Source organism: Phalangium opilio, unplaced genomic scaffold, assembly GCF_054372755.1.
Source record: "Phalangium opilio isolate 3A_F unplaced genomic scaffold, DU_Popi_V2 ptg000032l_1, whole genome shotgun sequence".
Classification (NCBI taxonomy): domain Eukaryota; kingdom Metazoa; phylum Arthropoda; class Arachnida; order Opiliones; family Phalangiidae; genus Phalangium; species Phalangium opilio.
Genome location: NW_028324159.1, coordinates 11,541,572 through 11,562,449, shown reverse-complemented (window position 1 = coordinate 11,562,449; position 20,878 = coordinate 11,541,572). Strand labels below are relative to the sequence as shown.

At 40.9% G+C, this 20,878-nt stretch overlaps 4 protein-coding genes and 2 non-coding genes across 6 annotated transcripts; 3 read left to right on the top strand and 3 right to left on the bottom strand.

Moving 5' to 3' along the window:
* Nucleotides 1–52: 52 nt before the first annotated feature.
* Nucleotides 53–125, bottom strand: TRNAM-CAU (transfer RNA methionine (anticodon CAU)). The gene has a single exon. It is a non-coding gene; the product is annotated as a tRNA-Met (tRNA).
* A 612-nt stretch (nucleotides 126–737) lies between these two features.
* Nucleotides 738–810, bottom strand: TRNAL-CAG (transfer RNA leucine (anticodon CAG)). The gene has a single exon. It is a non-coding gene; the product is annotated as a tRNA-Leu (tRNA).
* A 7,652-nt stretch (nucleotides 811–8,462) lies between these two features.
* LOC149686186 (uncharacterized) lies at nucleotides 8,463–9,701 on the top strand. Its single transcript, XM_089870963.1, has 2 exons — nucleotides 8,463–8,528; nucleotides 9,194–9,701. Coding segments are annotated over exons 1-2 (510 nt in total). The 5' UTR covers nucleotides 8,463–8,526.
* Nucleotides 9,702–10,893: 1,192 nt separating this feature from the next.
* Nucleotides 10,894–11,964, top strand: LOC149686185 (uncharacterized). The gene has a single exon (XM_089871101.1). It carries the CDS (start codon nucleotides 10,894–10,896, stop codon nucleotides 11,962–11,964), a length of 1,071 nt encoding a protein of 356 aa, XP_089727227.1.
* Nucleotides 11,965–13,297: 1,333 nt separating this feature from the next.
* LOC149686184 (uncharacterized protein F54H12.2-like) lies at nucleotides 13,298–14,602 on the top strand. Its single transcript, XM_089871100.1, has one exon. The coding sequence runs from the start codon at nucleotides 13,298–13,300 to the stop codon at nucleotides 14,600–14,602; it is 1,305 nt and encodes a 434-aa protein (XP_089727226.1).
* A 631-nt stretch (nucleotides 14,603–15,233) lies between these two features.
* Nucleotides 15,234–20,584, bottom strand: LOC149686183 (uncharacterized). The gene is made up of 4 exons (XM_089870962.1): nucleotides 18,363–20,584; nucleotides 16,483–18,179; nucleotides 16,124–16,413; nucleotides 15,234–16,030 (listed from the first exon to the last, which is right to left on the bottom strand). The coding sequence occupies exons 1-4, from the start codon at nucleotides 20,118–20,120 to the stop codon at nucleotides 15,567–15,569; spliced, it is 4,209 nt and encodes a 1,402-aa protein (XP_089727088.1). The 5' UTR covers nucleotides 20,121–20,584; the 3' UTR covers nucleotides 15,234–15,566.
* Between the last annotated feature and the right edge of the window lie 294 nt (nucleotides 20,585–20,878).

Here is a 20,878-nt window from a genome sequence, read left to right as displayed (position 1 = left end):
TCACCTCTTTATCAATCAAGTATTCTATTAACGAAAATCAGCGCTAAATTCATGCCCGGAGTGAGGATCGAACTCACGACCTTCAGATTATGAGACTGACGTGCTAACTACTGCGCTATCGAGGCTGCTAGAATAACACGTCACCACTTTATCAATCAAGAATTCTATTAACGAAAATCAGCGCCTAAATCATGCCCCGAGTGAGGATCGAACTCACGACCTTCAGATTATGAGACTATAGCGTTACCTACTGTTATTAGATCATTTCACCTCTTTATCCATCAAGTATAATATTAAAGAAAATCAGGGCTAAATTCATGCCCAGAGTGAGTATCGAAATCACGACCTTCAGATTATGAGACTGACGCGCTACCTACCGGGCCATCGAGGTTGTTATTAGATCACTTCACCTCTTAATCAATCAAGTATTCTATTAACGAAAATCAGCGCCAAAATCATAACTCGAGTGAGGATCGAACTCACGACCCTCAGATTATGAGACTGACGGGCTACCTACTGCGCTATCAAGGCTGTTAGAAGAACACGTCACCTCTTTATCAATCAAGTATTCTATTAACGAAAATCAGCGCCAAAGTCATTCCCTGAGTAAATATCGAACTCACGACCTTCAGATTAAGAGACTGAAGCGTTACCTACTGCGCTATCGAGGCTGTTATTATTCATTTCATCTCTTTATCCATGAAGTATAATATTAACGAAAATCAGCGCTCAATTCATGCCCCGAGTGAGGATCGAACTCACGACCTTCAGATTCTGAGACTGACGCGCTAACTACTGCGCTATCGAGGCTGCTAGAATAACACGCCACCCCTTTACGACCAGGGAGAATTGATGTAAACTGGAGTTGAAATATCATCATGTGCGACGTGTGATACTGGAACTCTCCCAGTGTACCTTGTGATGCATCATCTAAACGCTGAGGATGCTGGGATGACTTCGGTGGCAGCTGCTGTTATCTGCTATTTCCACGGACCACTCGTTCACGCCAAATCCATCTGTGAAGATAGTGCCGCCTCCTCACTTCAATTTTTCATGACATATTAAGATTTTAACGAATAATTGCTAACTTGAAGCAAACTTTCCTCTCATTTTGCTGTTCATTACCGGTGCCTACTATCACGAGTTTATTTATTTCAAACCAAAATATAAAAAAATTGGATTCTTTTTTTTTGAGCTACTAAGAATTTACAAATGTATATAACGTTGTGACGTGCCATATCAAATAGTCTCTAACCATTGTTAGAAACTAGAGAGAGAAATTGGGGAGTAACATTGGTCATGCCCTGAACTGTGAGAAAGAGCAATACGACGGTAGACCATAGTACACTTGATATACATCATTTTGCCAAACGACGAGTAAAAATCGTACTGTCCCTTTGAATGAATTTGGTTTTCCACTGCGAAGCTTGCCGGGCACGAATGGAGATGTAACGTCTTTAGGAACCTTTCAAAACTCTAATCATACACGTTCTCTCTCAAAAGTAATTAATGTAATGATAAAATGTTTTCGGGAAATGGAATTGTGGTCAAAAAGCCGAGGTAAGTAAATTTCTGAAACTGATTACCAGTAAAATAAGTTATTTCAAAGGAAAACGGTAATGGAACGTTGTTTTTTCTTAAGCATGCCTTTAAAGTGTTAGTGCCACGTTTTTTGAAAAGTGGCTAATTTTCGTTTTAAAACATCAATTGGGTTATAATAACAGTAGATCCAAATTAAAAAGTCTTATAGAAATTTATTCATTTTGTAATATGAAAAATAAAATTGATATTTCACATACCTCATTAAGACGGAATAAATTATAAATATACCCCTGGTGACGTCATAAGAGGTTGACCAGCGCGAGACAGATTTCATTTCGAGAGCTAAGCCTAGTTTTTAAACATCACGCGCACGTCAAATTCGATCACCACCTATCAATAAAAAAATAGGACTTGCGGAGTCGCGGTTCACGCGCGCGTCAAATTCGATCACCACCTATCAATAAAAAAATAGGACTTGCGGAGTCGCGGTTCATGCGCGCTCGAATCGTGACGTCACCAGGGGTATATGAAGTACGGCGAAATTTAACTGTCAAAATAGTTTGAAAAAATTCTGCGAGTAGGTTCCGAAAGCCGGGGTTTTAATAATATTTGAAAAATTATAATGCATTATATAAATAGATATTCTGAATCAGAAAGATTTGATCTTTCAGATGGGAATAAAACTTTTAGTTTTAAAAATAGCGATTTTTGGTGACTCTAACACTTTAAGTTTCAATTAAAAAGAAAAATTAACATCTGATCCTTCAGTCAAGTGATAACCTCAGTCTTATCGATACTTTTTAGGTGTTGATTCTAATCAAGGCATTTTTGATTAATTATTATTTGAAATGGCTGTTTATATATTACTTAAGCTATACTACATCTGTATATAGAATAATCCTTGCTAAAATGATTACAAATGAACGCTAGGACTTATTCTCTCTCAATTAAATTTAGTATTATCCGTAATAGGCCTAGTGAACCAAAGAGTAGACAATTGAGGCCCGAGGTGAAACAAATATGGGTTTTGAAATTAGTGTCTGTAATGAAGATACATTAACGGTTCAGAGTGAGCCGAATACACGTTTAAATAATAAGGTTTAGATTTTATAATAGCAAAAAGCATCATGGTTGTATTTAGATCAGTGAATCGGCTAAATGGTAAACGGGTTGTAGCTGCGGAGTTTTCATTCTTTTTATGGTGCGCATTGACTTTCATTGCGTCTACCCACAAATCACCTTTGTGATATTTAACGTTAACACTCATGTGGGCAAACTAAGAATATCGTTGATGTGAAACGAGACAATTTTTATTCTGCAAACCAGTTGTGAATGTATCTATGAGAATATAGGGTTAACAGTTGAGGCGTAGACAATTGGGCCTTTTCAAACACATAAAGGTTATATCTCTCCTAAAGTTATACACTTCAGTTCCTTTTTTCCCATGTGTCCAAGACATATCTCTATTGGATGTAAAATGTCTTCTGCTTTTCTGTCTATTCGCTATGCTTAAAATTCGTAAATTTTTACTTCAAAAAAAAGAGAGAGAGAAATAGTTCTATATCTAGGTTAATAAGTTTGTAGTAGAGTCCTCTTGGCTCGGAGAGGTAATAATTTAGTTTTTCCAACTTGTTTAATTGTTGTGTTCGTTGTTATTAATAATGCTACAATTCCAAAATTTGTATTCTCACACCTATTACAAAATGATAACTTACAAGTGTAAATGTAAATTTTTTAATAATATTTTTTTGTAGGTTTGACCAATTTACGAACCATCTCTTTTACTATGTAAGACAAGTTTAAGTTTGATTGTAAATAATTCTAAATCCACGGATTTTTTATTAATGATGGGTGAACTCAAAAATTTTGACGTTCTAATTTTTTCAGAAATTCCTTGATATTACACGCTACAAAGACGAGAATTTGACCCATACATCACTTCCGATTCGATACATACATTTAACAACGTTAACAGGACATCCCTATTTGACAGACGTTAATTAGTTCTGATTTATATGGGGCCTTTACCAAAAAGGTACGTTTTAGCTAGGTGTGAATAAGTAACGCAAAGTTTTGCGATACTGTTATGTGTGTCCTGCGTGTGTTTATCTGAACCCCGTGTAACGGAATTATTGTGCTGTCGCTGTTATCCGCTATCATTTTCTACTACTACTAAGGTTTGGTTATAAATTAACCCTAGTTGAATAAGTATTTTGGAAACTGATTTGCCACACCTCAAGAGTTGTTTATTTCTCGATAATTAACATTTGAGGCTTTAACTTTGACTAATTAATAACAGGTTATGGTTCATCTTTAAGCATAAATTAACATAATTAAATATCCGCGACATGATTAATACTATTACGCGACACTGATAACTTTACGCAGAATAACCGCCAAAATATTCTACAGCATGCAAAACTAAAACGATGCCAGTTTTTTGTATAAACTACCTAAATTAAACTACTAATGTTCTACTAGAGTTTGTCGGCCGACCTTACGTCGTTTCTTGCGATAGTTCGCGATAGTTCGAAAAGAGTACTCATCACTGGGTTCTTCAAGTTGATGTTGAGGTGGTGAGTGCGGTTTGCGTCAGGATAATTGCGTCCTATTAGTTGACGGTGCCAGGCAAAGGATCAACGTTCATGCTTGCTTATCGCCGGGAAAGGTTCCAAGTTTAGCCGGTCAAGAGCCAGAAGGAATCCAGAAGTTCTGCGGCCAGCGCTATGGTTCCAGGGTTTCCATCAGGGGCTCTGCATGGGCAAGCAGTGGTGTCCGGCAGGAGCGAGTTCTTGAGTGACTTGATTACAAGTCCGAATCAGCGAGAATGTTTTTTACTACTCTCCGTTTCTGGCTTTTTAAGCCGTCTTCTTGAAGGGCGTTGGACTCGGTCTTCTGGGGCCTCCGGATGGTCCCATCCAATCGTAATCCAGCTCCCGAAAGTATCGCGTGGTGACGTAGGTCAACACTTTCACTACGCCTGGTTGCTAAGAGAATCGTACCTCTCTTCTAGGTTTTTACAAGTCACGACCCGCACTCGTGAACTTGACTATATTCAAAAGAGTTTTAAACTCTTTCTTTCTATGCACGTGTGTCAACACCTTCACTAAGCCTGGTTGCTAAGAGAATCGTACCTCTCTTCTAGTTGGTTTTTCCAGGTCACGACCCGCACTCGTGGACTTGAGAATATTCAAAAGAGTTTTAAACTCTTGCTTTCTATGCACGTGTTAAACTCTTTCTTTCTATGCCCGTGTTTGTTAAACTCTTTCTTTCCATGCAGGTGTCCAAAGGATACCGTGCCTAATTTTATCTTTTACTGGCATCGCGCGCTACTGGCACCGTATTGTATTTATAGAGCGCATGCACTAACAAATAACCCCTACAAGATTAACATGCTTTGAGAAGGTTCACGACTTCAAGATGTGGCAATTTTTTGGGTATAAAAGAATATTGATAAAATTGAAAGGGAAAGGCTACGCTAGCCAATTACTATTTCTTTGGTCGTATTTACAAATACAGAGTGTGGAGTGATAAACTGAACTATTATTTAAAATCATTATTGATTGACTTAAAATTAATTGTGGCAAATTATTTATTTTGCTACACACCCCACTTCTTAGAACCGAACGAACCCCGGAGGTAAATGGACTAGCCTATATGTAAAATTGGTTAAAATTGAGAGACAAAAAAAACAAAACAAAAAAAAGTATTTAAAAAAAAGGAATACTAAATAAAAACGAACTTGGGAAACTGTACACTAAAGGGTCAAAGGCTATATACACGAATTCGCCAACGGACAAGCGTATGGGGGCACGTCGTTGTAGTAATTGGGGAGGTACCAAACCCCACAAACCTATACGCGCGAAAAATTAATTTCTTATCCCAATGCTTTTAGGTCCTAATGGGCTAAACTACTTGCTGTTTCGCAACACCATACGGAAGCTATCGTCGGCTGGGGGGCGGATGATATTTGGCTTCGCTTTGTGTTTACCTATTATGGGACTTTCAGTCTTTTCTAAGTCGCGCTCGTTAAAGAGCTTAAGCTGCCTTAAGTGAAAAGTCCCTTTTAACTCCTGGCTACTATCTCGAGATTTAAGTTTGTAGGTATGTGAGGATAACTTTTGATCCACTACAAACGGACCCTCCCAAGCGTTAGCCAACTTGGCGCTAAATCTATCGCCAGCGTTTGATTGGTGATGGGTTTTCCTCATGACCAGATCTCCTTCTTTGAATTCAAATTCCCTCTTTTTGGTATTATAAAGGGCCGCGTTCCTCATTTGGGACACTTCTAAGTTGCCATGGGACGCCTTAATCGCTTCACCTATTATTTCAGCTCTGCTAAGGGGATCAATGGCCTCGCAGGCTTTGGAAAGTTGGGTTTGATCCACGTTCATTATGGGTGGCTCGCGAATTTCTCAGCCAAAATTTAAGAATGAAGGCGAATAGCCTGTCGACTCATTCTTAGAGGAACGTAGTGCCATTACAAACTGTTGTAACCCAACATCCCAAAATTGGTGGCTTTCGGTTACATAACACTTGAGCATCATTCCGATGTTTTTATTGACTCTTTCGGTTTGATTGCTCTGGGGTGAGTAAAAGGAGGTGAATCTTTGCTTAATTTGAAAAAGGGTGCAAACCTCTTTCATAACGTTGGACACGAACTGTGGTCCTGAATCGCTAACTATGCGTTTCGGTACGCCGAACCGTGCAAAATCTTGGTCAATTAAAATGTTAGCAATGTTTTTGGTTGTGGCTTTCTTTAAGGGATGGGCTTCTACCCATTTTGTACAGAAGTCCACCACTACAAGTATATAGGTGTTACCATTTTTACTACGGGGGAATTCACCCTTAAGATCGATGCCAATAACTTCCCAGGGTTGAGAGGGTTCTTTTGCCTTCATGAGTCCCGCTTGTTTGATAGGGGGTGACTTATGCTCTTGGCAAATTTTACAAGTTTTGACGTAATGATGGACGTCTTTTGTCATTCCCTCCCATGTGTAGTATTTACGGACGCGTTCTAGAGTTTTAGCGATGCCTTGGTGACCGGAAGTGGGTATATCATGGCACGCTTTTATGACTACTTTAACTAAACTTTTAGGTACTAAAATGTGGAAGGAGTCTAATTGGGGACAAAAGTGATTACTACTAATTTCACCGTCGTCTTTACAAGGTGTGCTACTACTATTATCACTAGGGAGTCTACTATTGCCCGTGTGATCGCTATCCTTGCAACCGTCTCCTGATTGACCTATTGGCATGCGTCTATATACAATGCCGTCAATTTTTCTACAGGAGGGCCCTACTCGCTTAATCCATTGACCTATATTATCATTAGCGCCTGTGGTTCCTTCTTCAAGAAAGGTCAACAAACGACAAATTTTTGAGTCTGAACGTTGCTCGTCTATGATACGATTACTGTCTAAATCTATTGCGTCTACTACACTGGTCTCTTGGTCTGCTACGGCTACTAAAATGTTGTCGTCAGTTTCGGCTGACTCGGGTAATCGTGATAAAAAGTCTGCGACGATGTTCTTTTTCCCAGGAATATAGACTATTTTCATGTCAAAACATTGAAGCTTAGTACTCCATCTTGTAAACTTTCCTGTCGGGTCTTTTGCGTTCTTTAACCATTCAAGGGACTTATGGTCGGTTATTACCTCAAAAGGGGCACCCTCTAGATATACTCTAAATTTTTCGGTTACCGCCCATACTATTGCGAGACATTCTCTTTCAGTAACTGAAAGTTTTCTTTGTGCAGGATCTAGCGTCTTGCTCGCGTATTGCACAACTCGCGTTTTCCCATCTACTAGTTGGGTGAGGACTGCGCCCAAGCCTACGTTTGAAGCGTCGCAATAAACGGTGAAAGGGTTTTTAAAGTCTGGGGCGACTATTATTGGTGCTGTAGAAAGTCTATTCTTAAGCGTGTCGAAGGCTTGTTGTTGTTCTGCCCCCAAATCCAATCAACATTATCGTGCGTCAGATGATGCAACGGGGCAGCTATGTCTGCAAATTTTGGGATAAACCTCCTATAAAATCCCGCCATTCCCAAGAATCGCCTAAGTTGACGCACTGTTCGCGGTATGGGGCAATCTGTAATTGAGCTAACCTTGGCTGGATCGACCTCTATACCTCGCTTAGAGACAAGATGTCCCAGGATGTGAGCCTTTTTCCGGCAAAATTGAATTTTTGATGACTTAATAGTTAAACCATCGTTTTTAAGGATAGATAAAACTTTCTCTAAACTTTCTAAATGATCTTCAAAAGTGTCAGACACTACGTATAAATCATCCAAGTAGTCAAAGACCCCCTCTTTAGCTAATTTACCAAATAAGTTATTAACTAATCGAACAAAAGTGGCCGGAGCATTTGTAAGACCGAACATCATAACTTTAGGGCGATAAACACCGTTATGAGTCACAAATGCGCAGGTGTCACGGCTTCCTTTATTTAAAGGCACCTGCCAATAACCGGACCGCATATCTAACACAGTTATATACTCTGGGGTTTTGACCGATTCAAGAATATCTTCAATTCGCGGTATGGGGTACGCATCCTTACGAGTTACTTGAGTCAACTTTCTATAATCTATTACAAGTCGATGAGTAGATAGTAAATATTGCCTTTGGGACAGTGGCGTCAGTCAGTGCCAGATGGCACCTATAAATATGGCGTCAATGGACGCCCACAGAATTTTTCCTCTTATGGCGCCAGTGAATCAAACATTTTTCACCCAATCATGTTGTCAGTGAAACGTACATGGCGTCAGTGAATCAATCATGGCGTCAATGTTAGGCTTAGGCGTCAACAGTGGTAAATAACCTTTGTCACACGCGTCATGTTCACTATAAGAACGCGATTGGTCTAAAAAGTGCGCCATGTTTACATGGTCAGAAAGTCACGTGACATTAAAGTATAAAAGACGAGGACGGTTTAAAGATAAGGCATTCTACATCCATCCTTGAAGTACCGATCCAGATCCGAAAAATGTAAGTATAAATTTCTTTAAATATAAGTTTACGGTAGTTAATTCCTCCCGCATTTATCGATATGGATTTAAGTATGCAACACCCCTTTACCGGACTAGTGGCTGGAGTCACCGGCTGTGGGAAAAGTGTTTTCGTAGGAGAATTAATTAAGCATAAGGATATATGTATTTCGCCCACCCCCGAAAGAATAATTTGGTGTTACACGGAGTATCAGTCGAAACTATACGGTGCTATACTATCCCATACTCCGAGTGTAGAATTTCACGAGGGTTTATTAGATGTTAACACCCTAGATGCTAGTGTGAGGAACTTCGTTATATTAGACGACCTACTATGTGAAATAGCGAATAATAAGGACGTGACGAATCTATTCATTAGGGGCTCGCACCATAGGAATACCTCAGTTTTAATTTTAATGCAGAATCTTTATTATCCCGGGAAGGAAATTCGTACCTTAAACTTAAATGCCCATTACTTGGTTATATTTAAAACACCACGTGATCAGTCGGCCATTATCCATCTTGCAAAACAAATTTCGCCGGGAAATAGTAAATACGTGGTAGACTCTTTTAGACAGGCGACTTTGGAACCTTACGGATATCTATTTGTAGACCTTAAGGCTAACACCCTAGATAACCACCGTCTAAGAACAGGTATACTTCCAGGTCAACAAGCAGCACTGTTCATACCGAAATGACGGCCATCCTTGAAGCGAATTTTTTCCGGATTAAGGGACGATGGGTAATCAAGGAGCTGACGATGTACGTGAAGGAGACCGACGTCCACGAAGTCTGGATCTTCCAATCCCCATGCAAGTTCTCAGAGTTATCCGTCAAGGATAAAAGGCAATGCAGGTGGCTCTCAAGGAACACTTGCGATCTAGCATTCGAGGAGGGAGACTACCCATACGAGACGACGCAGGAGGCCGCCGACTATATTCGAGCTAGAGCATCGTCATACGTGACGAAAGGAGCGGAGAAGGCCGAAACCCTATCAAGGTTCTTAGGGTGCGAAGTTATCAACGCCGAAGACTACGGTTGCCCGAGATTATCAAGTATCGAGTGCGATACCCCCAGGGCTTGCACTTTTCATAGGGACAGCAACAACTGTACCTTGGTGAAGGCGTCCAAACTAGCGGAATGGCTCCGTCAAAACGAGTCGACGATAATTTAAATTTTTTAAAATATATTGCAAATTGTAACTCATGTCAAAGAAATGCCGCAATTAAATTTGCCAATAAAGAAGCGATTAAATCTATTGTCGAGTGTTGTATAAATATCCTACGGGGCAATGTCCCTCTTTCAGTGGAGGAGAAGGAGCGGTTGAAGAAACATCGACACGTTATAAGAAAGGTTACGTCCAACATACTCCCTTCAAAGAAAAGGAAACTATTAATTCAAAACGGAGGTTTCATCCCTTTACTTCTCGGACCGTTACTATCTATCATTAGTTCAGTAGCAGGTGCGGCTATAAGTCGAGCTATAAAGTAAAAATGGCGCGAAAAATGTTATTAATTTCCGAAGAAACGTATAATAGGTTAAATTCAAATAGCGGTTTAAAAGTCGACACTTCAATGGAGTTGGATAAGGAGGATAAGTTGAAATCCATCATAAACGATACTAAATTAAACGATACTGATAAACTATTAAGATATAACCACGTACTTTCGAGGGAAATTAGTAAAACTGTGAAAAAGGCGAAAGTAAAACCAGCAAAAAACCGGAATTGGGGTCCTGAAATCGTCTCTTCGGTTCCTTCCTATAGCGCAGCTGATTGTTTGAACTTGTACAAATGGATTGACCGTATATCAAAAATAAGATGGACACACGCCGGAGAGTTAATATATGAGAACCGTAAAATCATCGGTTCAAATATAATTGATTTATTAGCTTATACCGCGAAGAGTTCTAAAAAACAGTCGTCCGTCATTGGTGCCCCACAGTTTTACCAACTTTTGTATACGGTTAATGTACCAAGAACATTAATTAAAATTAGAAAAACAGACCCACCCCCGCCTGAAAAAAGTGAAGCGAAGAAAGAAAAAGTGGAGAAAGAAGAAGTGAAGGAGGATTATTATTTGCCCGCTCAGACTGGTGAGGGTTTCGGAAATTGGATAAACTTGTAGCACTTGTTTTAAATAAAATACGATTCATTTACATTCCACGTTTCATTCATTTTAAGTATTCCGATATGGAAGGTTGCGATAATCAGGTGGGTACTTTTGTGGTGTTAGCCAACCTAGTAGACACATTTTTTAAATCTCCTAAAATTTTAACTGTGGTTTTAGTAATTGCCATATTCCTAATTATAGAGGTTAGCGATTTTCTCTTCAGGCATTATCATAGTGTAACCAACTGCACCCTTAATGGATAGACTAAAAGAGATTTATTCTAATGTTTCTGACCCGGGTTCATATGGAAGTGTTCTCGGGCTATACCGAGCGGCTAAAGAGGCTGGGTTAAAGGTTACGGTAAAAGACGTGGAGACATTTTTAAAAACACAAGATACGTATACATTACACAGGAATGCTAGAAAAAACTTTAAGAGAAATAGGACAATAGTTTATGGGATCGATGAGCAGTGGCAGATTGATTTAGCTGATTTGAAGAACCTAACTCGTCACAATAAAGGGTTCAGATACCTCCTGTGCTGCATTGACGTTTTCAGTAAATACGCCTTTGTGGTGGCTACCAAGGACAAGAAAGGACCAACCATCCTTAGGGCTTTTAAGGCTATTCTCGAGTCCGGTCGCTCACCGAAGCGAGTGCAAAGTGACCACGGTAATGAGTTCATATGCAGGGATGTTCAGAGAGAGTTGAAAAGAAGGGGGATTGAGTTCTTTGCCCCGGATTCCGAACAGAAGGCTACGATAGTTGAAAGGTTCAACAGAACTCTAAAAAGTCGCATGTATCGGTATTTCACGGAAAACAATACCTATAAGTACATTGACGCTCTTAAAGACATGGTTCAAGCTTATAATAACAATTATCACCGATCCATAAAGTGTAAACCCGTTGAAGTCACACCCGAAACATCGAGACGGGTATGGGAAAACCTTTACGGCGATATAGACTTCTCCCCACCATTAAAGTATCCTTACGATATTGGTGACGTAGTCCGGATAAGCAAACATAAGAATATTTTCGAGAAGGGTTACTTGCCCACGTGGTCGGAAGAACTTTTCAAAGTGGTGGAGAGATTACCTCGTAGTCCGCCGGTGTATAGGATCCAGGATTTGAATTCGGAACCGATTACTGGTATTTTTTACAAGGAACAATTACAGAAAGTGGGTAAAGACCTAAATTCTAGCGTGTTTAAAATAGAAAAGATATTGAGGAAACGTCGCAGACCCGACGGGACGCTAGAGAAGCTAGTACGTTGGAAAGGATACTCTCCGTCTTTTGACAGTTGGGTTCAGGAAATAGATATAGTATGAGCTTTTACATCACTTTACCTTCCGACTCGTCGATGAGGTATTTCCCCGACAATACGAGAAGTAAATTCCGGACGTACCTCCCCGAACCCGTAAAATTACAGGGATTTTACGAAGTAGGCTTAGCGGAAATTAGCTACCCGCACACTTGGGATAATTTGAGTAGGACATGCTCGCTTATACTCGTGAGTAATGGTAGAGTAGTATATTCTACAATCATAGAGTTACCCGCCGGATATTATGGTAATATCCAGGACCTTATCGAGCAACTTAACTACGTCGAGGATGACGTGGCGGGCGTTATTACGCGTGAACCTTCAATTCCCGCCCAGCTCAAGTATTCCTTTAGTTACATAAAGCGCATACGAAGAGTACAAATTTCTCTCAAAGAGGATTATTTGTTAACTATACCGGGGGAGTTAGCTGTTATTCTCGGATTTTCGAAAGATTCCACGGAATCAACGACTTTTTCCCAGTCTACCATAGCCACGTACCCCTTTGACCTCGACGCGGGACTTCATTCACTCTTTGTTTATAGCGACGTGGTCGAGTCTAGACCCGTGGGAGATGTGCACATACCTCTACTAAGAATCGTTAGCGTGCAGGGTAATGACGGAGAAACGGTAGACAAAGATTTCCCTAGACCGCACTACCTCCCCCTCGCCTGCAATACTTTCCAGTCAATTGAAATTAACATAATGAGTGAGCTTGGTACCCCCATAGATTTCGTGAGAGGAAGAGTTCACGTTACTCTACACTTTAGACCCCGTAGAATGTGGTCACCATTATAAATTAGAAGGTAAAACAGGTCCTCGTGTCATTTACACTTGAAGTTTTAGATGAAGAACGTCGTCAAATCGAATATGTCCTTTAACCAATCGGACTACGATCAACACTTTCTAAACCAGATCGGACATGGCGGAAAATTTGATTATTATAAACACTTTCATTCCCAAATTGGTAATTCTTTAGCGGTATACAGGGGTCTTCCGGTGCAACACGGGTACGGATTGGGAAACTTCATTTCATCGGCCTTTCGCCGGGCAATACCTCTACTCAAACGGGGTGCCAGTTACCTCGGGAAAAAATTTTTGAACACAGGTGCAAAGGTCGTGGCCGACGTGGCAAACGGTGTAAACGTGAAAGCATCCGTAAAATCTCATGGAAAAGCCGCGGCTAAAGACGTCGCCCTTAGTGCGGCGGAAGAAATCCGAAAAATGACGGGGAATGGTAATAAAAGGAAACGCAGGTCTAGATCACTCGTCAGTTCAGCCTCGGCAAGAAAGAGGAAAGCAACGTCCTTTAATCATCCAGATATTTTTACCTGAAAAATATAATGACACATGTCCATCCAGGTTCGCATGGGTCGGTCGGCTCCGAAGTTGAACTTTTCGACATACCCCTTACCAATACCAGTATTCTGAGTGGAGAATGGGTCGAATACAGCCCCATCTCTAACATTAACGAAAATTCGACAATCACGTTTACCGTGGCTGGTAGTTCCGACGCGTATTTGGACTTGTCCAAGACTTTACTACATCTCCAAGTCAGGATTGTCAACCCGGCCGATGGAAAAACAATCCCAGCAGCTGCTGATAAAGTTGGACCGGTAAATAATTTCCTGCATAGTCTTTTCAGCGAAGTACACCTTTCAGCTCAAGAGAGATCGGTCACACCATCGCCGCAAAACTACCCTTACAAGGCCATGTTTCAAACGGCGGTGACATTCGGAGGACCCGCCAAAACTAGTTTTCTTACTAGTTCAATGTTTTACAAAGACACGGCCGGAAAATTTGACGTTTTGGACGATAACGAAGGGTTTAAAACACGAGCGGCCTTTGCTAGAAAAGGAACAATAGATATGGTAGGAACTGTACACTTGGATCTTTGTCAACAACCTCGATACTTCCCAAATTTAACGGATCTCAAATTCAAGTTTGTTAAAAGTCCAAACGAATTTTGCGTGCATGCAGACGGTGCAGTTAAATGGAAAGTGGTTTACGAGTTAGCATCCCTGTACGTTCGTAAAGTAAAATTACCATCGGAAGTGTTAATCGCCCACGCTAAATGTTTGGAACTGGCAACCATGAAATACCCGATTATTCGCACGGAATGTAACTCATTCTCAATTAACAGTGGTACAAAAATATGTGTTAGAGATAATTTATTCATGGGTCAACTACCCAAAAAAGTTCTTTTCGCTCTTGTAGATCAAAATGCATATTTGGGTGATTACGGAAAGTCACCCTTCAATTTTCAACCTTATGATTTAAATCATATCGCCTTGTACCTTGACGGAGCTAGCGTTCCACATAAACCTCTTACCCCAAACTTTTCTGGTGGTCAATATATGAGATCTTATACTAATCTTTTTACTCAAACCTCTCAATGGTTATTGGACGAGGGGAACTACATTTCACGGGAGGAATTCCCCAATGGGAATTGCATATTTGCTTTTGATTTAAGTCCCGACCTCAGTAGTTCAACTTCTCAATTTCAATTGATAAGGAATGGTAACTTGCGATTGGAATTAAAATTCGCCAAGGACTTGCCCAAGACTATCACAGTTTTATATTACTCTGAGTTTCAGAATTTGGTTGAGATTGATAAGAACAGAACTGTCATATACGATTACAACTAAAAGATTATGAACACTACACAATTAACTAAAATTATGCAAAGGGATAAATTCACCAAAGATCTGTTTCGAGGTGTTTTTGCAGCTGACCTGCTACCCGAGAAAGTAAAGTTTTTCCCTTCACTGTATATTGTAAATACTGGCTCTTCAGAAACTGAAGGTCAGCATTGGACTGTTATTTACTTTTCTAGTAACAAAAATACCGAGTTCTTCGATAGTTTCGGAAACCCGCCGGACATGTTTCCATTCAACGATTTTGTAGAAAGAAACAGCGTTACCGTAACTTTTAATTCTAAACAACTTCAAGGAAATTCCAGTCGGACATGTGGCGGATTTTGCGTATATTTTTCTCTGTATAGATGCAGAGGTATTAAAATGTATAATATTTGCTTAAAATTTGTAAAAGATAAGAATTTGAACGATAAAATGATATCGGAATTTATGTATAAGAGATTTTTAATAAAGTTTTTTTGATTGAATTGTATGTTTTTCTTTAAATCGCGCGCGAACCTATTCCTACACGCGCACGCGGGAAATTTAAACACGCGCACGCGGCAGGGCCACGCGGTCAACCCCCTCCCCTTAACCTGAAAAAATGTTTGCCTAAGTTGTATGAAATAAGAGGGGAGGAAAATTTGTATTTAAAATTTTTTTTTTATTTTGAATGAGAAACCGTAGTGTCACGGAGTAAAACTCATTCGAGAAAAAACAACTTAAAACTATACAATTAAACTTTGAAAATATACATATATACATTAAATTAAACTTAGAAACTATACATTAAATTAAACTTATAAATTATACATTAAACTATGAAATTTTAAAGGAAAAGGGTAAGGAAAAGGAAATTGGGCGTGGACCGATTCGGCCACTTCGCACCAAAAGGGTATGGGAGGAGGGCGTGGACCGGTTCGGCCACTTCGCCCCCCAGGAGGGGATAGGGTTATAGAAAGTTATACATTTGAAATTATTCCTTAATTTTAAAATGACCATGAGCGTATGTAGACACCCCATCGATGATAAATCTCTTATCATCGCATGGGTTAAGGGCGAGTTTCTTCTGAGTGATGGAAAATAGCTCGTGTTTAACACTGACTATCCTCTTGATCTCCTCAGTGGTGAGTTTACGTTGAAGCAGGCATTCCTTGTATTGAGCGTGACGTATCTTCTTTTTGACGACGCGACGACAGATTCCCTTCGCCGTCTTCTTTTCACCTTTTGCCGACAAGATGCTGTACATTTTCGGCCTCAAGCCGCAGAACTCTTGAATCTGGACGCTGTTGAGTTCGTCCTTGAACTTTCCGAGGGCCTTCTTGTTCTCTTCGCTGAAGAGAGGATGTTCCTTGGGGTAGGCGGAAAAGTCGAACATCTCCTTCATCTCGGCAAAGTCCCGGGGCAAATCGTCGGTGAAAATCTGATAGGTCAGGCTGTCTGCAATTATACGTAAAAACATTTAATTAGTTTTTTAAAATTGAAAGTAGGAAAAAGGATTTAAATCTAGTAAACGTTTTTAAAAAATCGTACCTGTGTCGGTAAAAAGAAGTTTGAGGTCGTCGCCGTATTTTGCCTTCATAGTGTTGTAATGGAAGTCGTACATGACCAACTTTGAGAGGTCCAAGATGGCGAAACCGGTGTAAATGGGTCGGTCCAACTTGAGTGATTTCTTTAGACGATGGATTCCAACCAGTTCGTTCCTGAAGATGGTGAACCTCTGGAATGTCGGTGAACTGGCTTTCTTGATTGCCATCTCCCGGGTCTGGACAAGATCGAAGTTGATCCTGTTGCGGAGGTTTTCCATCGTCTTCCCGAAAACACTGTTAATAGATAAAAATTTTGATTAGTTTACGTGTGAAATAATAACTTAGCGTAGCGTAGATGCGTACCTATTGTTGGCCAACTTGAAAAAATCTTTCTCAAAGTCGTTCACTGCCTGCTTCCTTTTCTCCGTGTTGAACTCGATAAATGGTTTTAACCACGCACCCTGCTCGAATGCGAGTATTCGATGGATTTTCCCCAATTTCATCCCCTTAGCGATGTAAAACTTGAGATTCCGGTAGTGGAGAACATATTTCTCCCTATTGTAGAGCGAGGGGACTAACTTTGGGAGGCTATCATGTACGTTAATTTTCAGTTTGTTCAACTGTTCAATCGAATACGGTGAAAGCTCGTCCGCGTTAATAACTCTACGTTCGGGTGCTAAGGGTAGACAATTATGTTCTTCGTGCAAACTTTCCGGGTACTCAAGATCCACCTCCAGGATAAAACCCTGGGGGTCATCGTCTGGGTGATTCAAGATAATTTCACGAGTGAAATCTTGACATGGTTGAATCCATCGAAATCCTCTCATCGGCAGGTGATGACACATTACGGTGCCGTAAAGGTTATTACAGTCTAGGTAGGTGATGTAAGAGCTACGTTCTGCCGGGTTGAATGTTTCGGGGAGATCCTTATTATTGGCTATGGCTAGTCTATGCGTAATTAGAGAAACACCCCCTCTTATACCCTTCTCAATAAAGAGATGCATATCAGGATCCTGGAGTAGTTCCAATTTCACTTGGGTCATGTGAAGTGCGCTTTGCCAAGCGAAACCAGGACCTGTATATGCGTGCGCGCAATCTAACTTGTAATATTCTAGACACATAGCCCTGAAACTTTCAAAAACATCCGCTAGGAGCAAAACGTCTGTCTTAACATATAAATCATGGTACTCACCGAGGTTAGTGAGTTGGAATTTTTCCCAAACCTTTTGAGCTTGAGAATAATCTGCCTCACTAACCTCTTCGTCAGTTAAGGAATTGAAGAAGGCATCCTTGGGTGGCAACTCGGTCTCGTCGAATTTCGTCTCGCAGTCGAAGTAGTCATAGGGGTAAACCTGTTTCCTCAGCAGATGCGGTACTTCATCAGAGCTGAAGGCAGAGTTTAAACACTTGAACTTATCGGCTCCTCCTCGAGCCAAATTCGATACGAGTGTCTCTAGCGATGCCGGCATGAACCTAATTGAGTCTAAGAATCGTAAATTACCCAGAGAAAACGAAATGTATGTTTCGGAATTCGTGGGGATACACTTAATCTCGTGATCTTTGACCAATCCAATTTTGTCCATAATAAGATGGGCATCGTAACGAGATAAGTTATGCATGAAGACCGGGACGAAATTCCGGGTCCTCAGTTTCAGGTTACACGAATTATGAGCAGCTCCCCTGTAGGCTCCGTTAGTGTGGTCGTGGTCACGAACTTTACAGTCATTTACAGTGAAAGACCTGTTACATAAGTAACAGGATTGGGCCGAGGCGAATTGCGCCTTTTCTAAGTCTGATAGATTCATGGGGGCGTTATCTTTAATCTTACGCTGAATAATTGCGTCTTCACGCAAAAGGTTTTCTAAAAACTTTTCCGTGGCATCTATCCCTCGATAAGTAACTGGTTTAGAGACTGTACCTTCGTGACTAACAATGACATAACTAAACCCACAGGAGATATGCTGCGAAGTTTTCGTGGTTGAAGAGAGGCCGGCATCGGGATCACATCGGTGAACTTTACGGAGGATGGACTCGAAATCGGCATAGATGACGTATTTAACCTGTGGAAAAATAGAAATAAAACTACATTAGATAAAATGTAAACAAAACATTCTCTCTCTCCCATGCATCTTATCGTCTGCTTTATTTATCTTGCTATAGGCGCCGTCTGACGTCAGCCTTAGTAAACTATTTTTGGCGCGCTATTCAAAATACCCTGATAAATAACAAAAGTTTTAGTTTACCTTCTGCTGCCATGCGACGTTTTTGAATTCCAGAATAGGTTCCTTTACCGGCATCTCGATCTTCTGGGGTCCGTGTATACTGCACTCCTTGATGTGTTCCCTGTAGTTCTTCTCCGAGTTTACGCCGGAGAAACGATGCAAGCAATAACGACAGTAATAGTTCGTGTTTGTGCATGCGGTGAATGACTTTGCTAAAAGTCGACTCATGCTTCGGATTAAGCAGAAATGCTTCTTCTCACCCTCGGTTAATAGCAATAAATCTACTTGGCGCGGTTCCTCAACTCTGTTGGAACTCACGTAAAGGGGGAAGACCTCTTTCTCGTATCCGAAAACATTAATCGAAAGGTTATTCACCCGTTCGAAATTCGCTAATTTACCGGTATTTACTTCCACGGGGAACGTAATACCGGCCATGTCCAATTCATTACTATACTCTAGGTACTTTGTTACACGATGAGGGGCATTTCCATGGTTAACAGGGTGTAAATGTGCCAAAATTGACCATAAGAAGCACTTATTGTCCGTATTTTGTACATTTAAAAGGGCTTTTTTAGCTAGGAGATTTTTAGGGGTTTCAAAGTACGTACCCCCGTGAAGCGGGAGGTACGCTATGATATTAATCTGCAGGAAGAGAATTTTATCTAGAACCCACCCGCTACCTTGCGCTTCGTACTCCTCCATTAAACGTTTCAGAGTCCTAATACTAAAGTCTATCTGTCCGGGGATAACGTCGGGGTTCAAAATAGCAAGGTTTTGGGTTCTATGATAAATTAAATTTTCTACTTCCTCGTCAGTGTCGGCTAACTGACGGGTGTAGCGAGCCCTGACAGTTAAATACCACTTAATCCCTCTATCCCTAGCCAGTTTATTGCGTAAGTAATTTTCAATCGCTACCCTATGTCTACCTACGTACAGCTCTACGTCTGTCTCAGTCGCTACGGGTGTGAAACGTGCACAAAAAATAGCCCTACCGAGTACTTCCAGTTCCTCTAGCTCGTCGTGAAGAGGAACTTCCGGTGACGCAACGATGGGTTCCTCCTCCTGCTCTTGGCCACCACCACCCTCCTGCTGATCCATAAAGCGATGGATGTCGCGGTTCTCCTGGCTGGAAAGGGCTGGGAAGTCCTCCTCCTGGTCCATGAACTCGTTCAGGGCACGATTTCCATCGTCGGACAGCTCATCCAGATTTTCGCAAACGGCGGATGGAGGAGTTCCCAGTAGAGGTCCATTGATGACACCCTCTTCTCGGTTCATGAACTCGTTCAAGGCACGATTCCCATCGTCGGACAGTTCATCTAGATTTTCGGAAGAAAGGTCCGACGACACCCTACGAGTGACGCCGGAAAGGGGGCCGAAAACAGAGGAAGGGATAGGGTTGGACGTGGACCGTTTCGGCCGCTTCGTCTCAGGGATGGATGGGTCGGACGTGGACCGTTTCGGCCTCTGCGTCCCAGGAGGGATAAAGGTGGAGGTTGAGGGGCCCGAGAATGGGATAACAGGAGGAACAAAGGTAGAGGTTGATGGTCCCGAGAATGGGACAAAGGTAGAAGTTGATGGACCCGCATTGTTCATGAGGGGGTGTGGAACCTTAAAGTTAGAGTGTCGGGCAGCTGCGTGTAACGTTAAATTCGCAAGTCTGGTAAAAACGGCGGGACATTGCGAGCATGGGTATTTAACACCCTCGTGTTTCTCCCTTTTATGTCTCAAAAGCTCCCTGTTCCCTTGGTAGGAACACTCACAAATATTACACTTAAACATTCTCAAAGAATGATAAAGACAATCTCAGAAAAATCGCAAGTACTTGTAAAAATACGCAAGTACTTGTAAAAATACGCAAGTACTTGTAAAAAAAATACGCAAGTACTTGTAAAATTCGCAAGTACTTGTAAAAATCACAAGTAATTTCGGTACTAGCCCGTAAATTTTTTTCTTACCCTCTGCAAAATAACTTCCAACAGCAAATGTTACCAAGTATTGAAAAATACTATAAAGCAACTAAGGAGCAGGCTGGAACTCGTCTGAAGTCAGGAACAAAAGTGACTGAGTTTAGACACGTGCCAGGCTTTTATACTCTTGGCGTCGTCCATTTAATCTTTGCCCGAACATGGGTTTTTCCGTTGGCGCCAAGTCGAAAACCGCGCCATGTTTCGAAATTCGCACCAAGTTTCAATCTAGTTTGTTTATTTAAAAGTTTCCTAGCATAAACAAACATTGTAACCCGAACTATCATCCCATGTCGACACTCAGGGTCGGAGTTTCATACAAGCGCTTATCATGATTTCTAATTATTGACATAGACCGTTTATTTGCCATCCGAGTTTCTCTATTCACGTTCACCGGCCTCGTTATTTACATTTCTTATCCCTGAAATATACCGATCAATAAAGTGAAATTGTTTTAAGTTGAAATAATTTCTAAAGTTTATAAGTTTCAATCTAGTTTGTTTATTTTTAAGTTTCCTAGCATAAACAAACATTGCAACTCGAACTATCATCCCATGTCGACACTCAGCGTTG

Bases quoted from the DNA above. Each gene is read 5' to 3' on its own strand.
- LOC149686185 (XM_089871101.1), top strand. From the start codon at position 10,894: ATGGATAGACTAAAAGAGATTTATTCTAATGTTTCTGACCCGGGTTCA.
- LOC149686183 (XM_089870962.1), bottom strand. From the start codon at position 20,120: ATGTTTAAGTGTAATATTTGTGAGTGTTCCTACCAAGGGAACAGGGAG. The intron at 18,180-18,362 runs GTAAACTAAAAC...ATTTTTCCACAG, and splicing joins ACGTCGCATGGCAGCAGAAG to GTTAAATACGTCATCTATGC. The intron at 16,414-16,482 runs GTACGCATCTAC...ATCTATTAACAG, and splicing joins TTCAAGTTGGCCAACAATAG to TGTTTTCGGGAAGACGATGG.
- LOC149686184 (XM_089871100.1), top strand. From the start codon at position 13,298: ATGACACATGTCCATCCAGGTTCGCATGGGTCGGTCGGCTCCGAAGTT.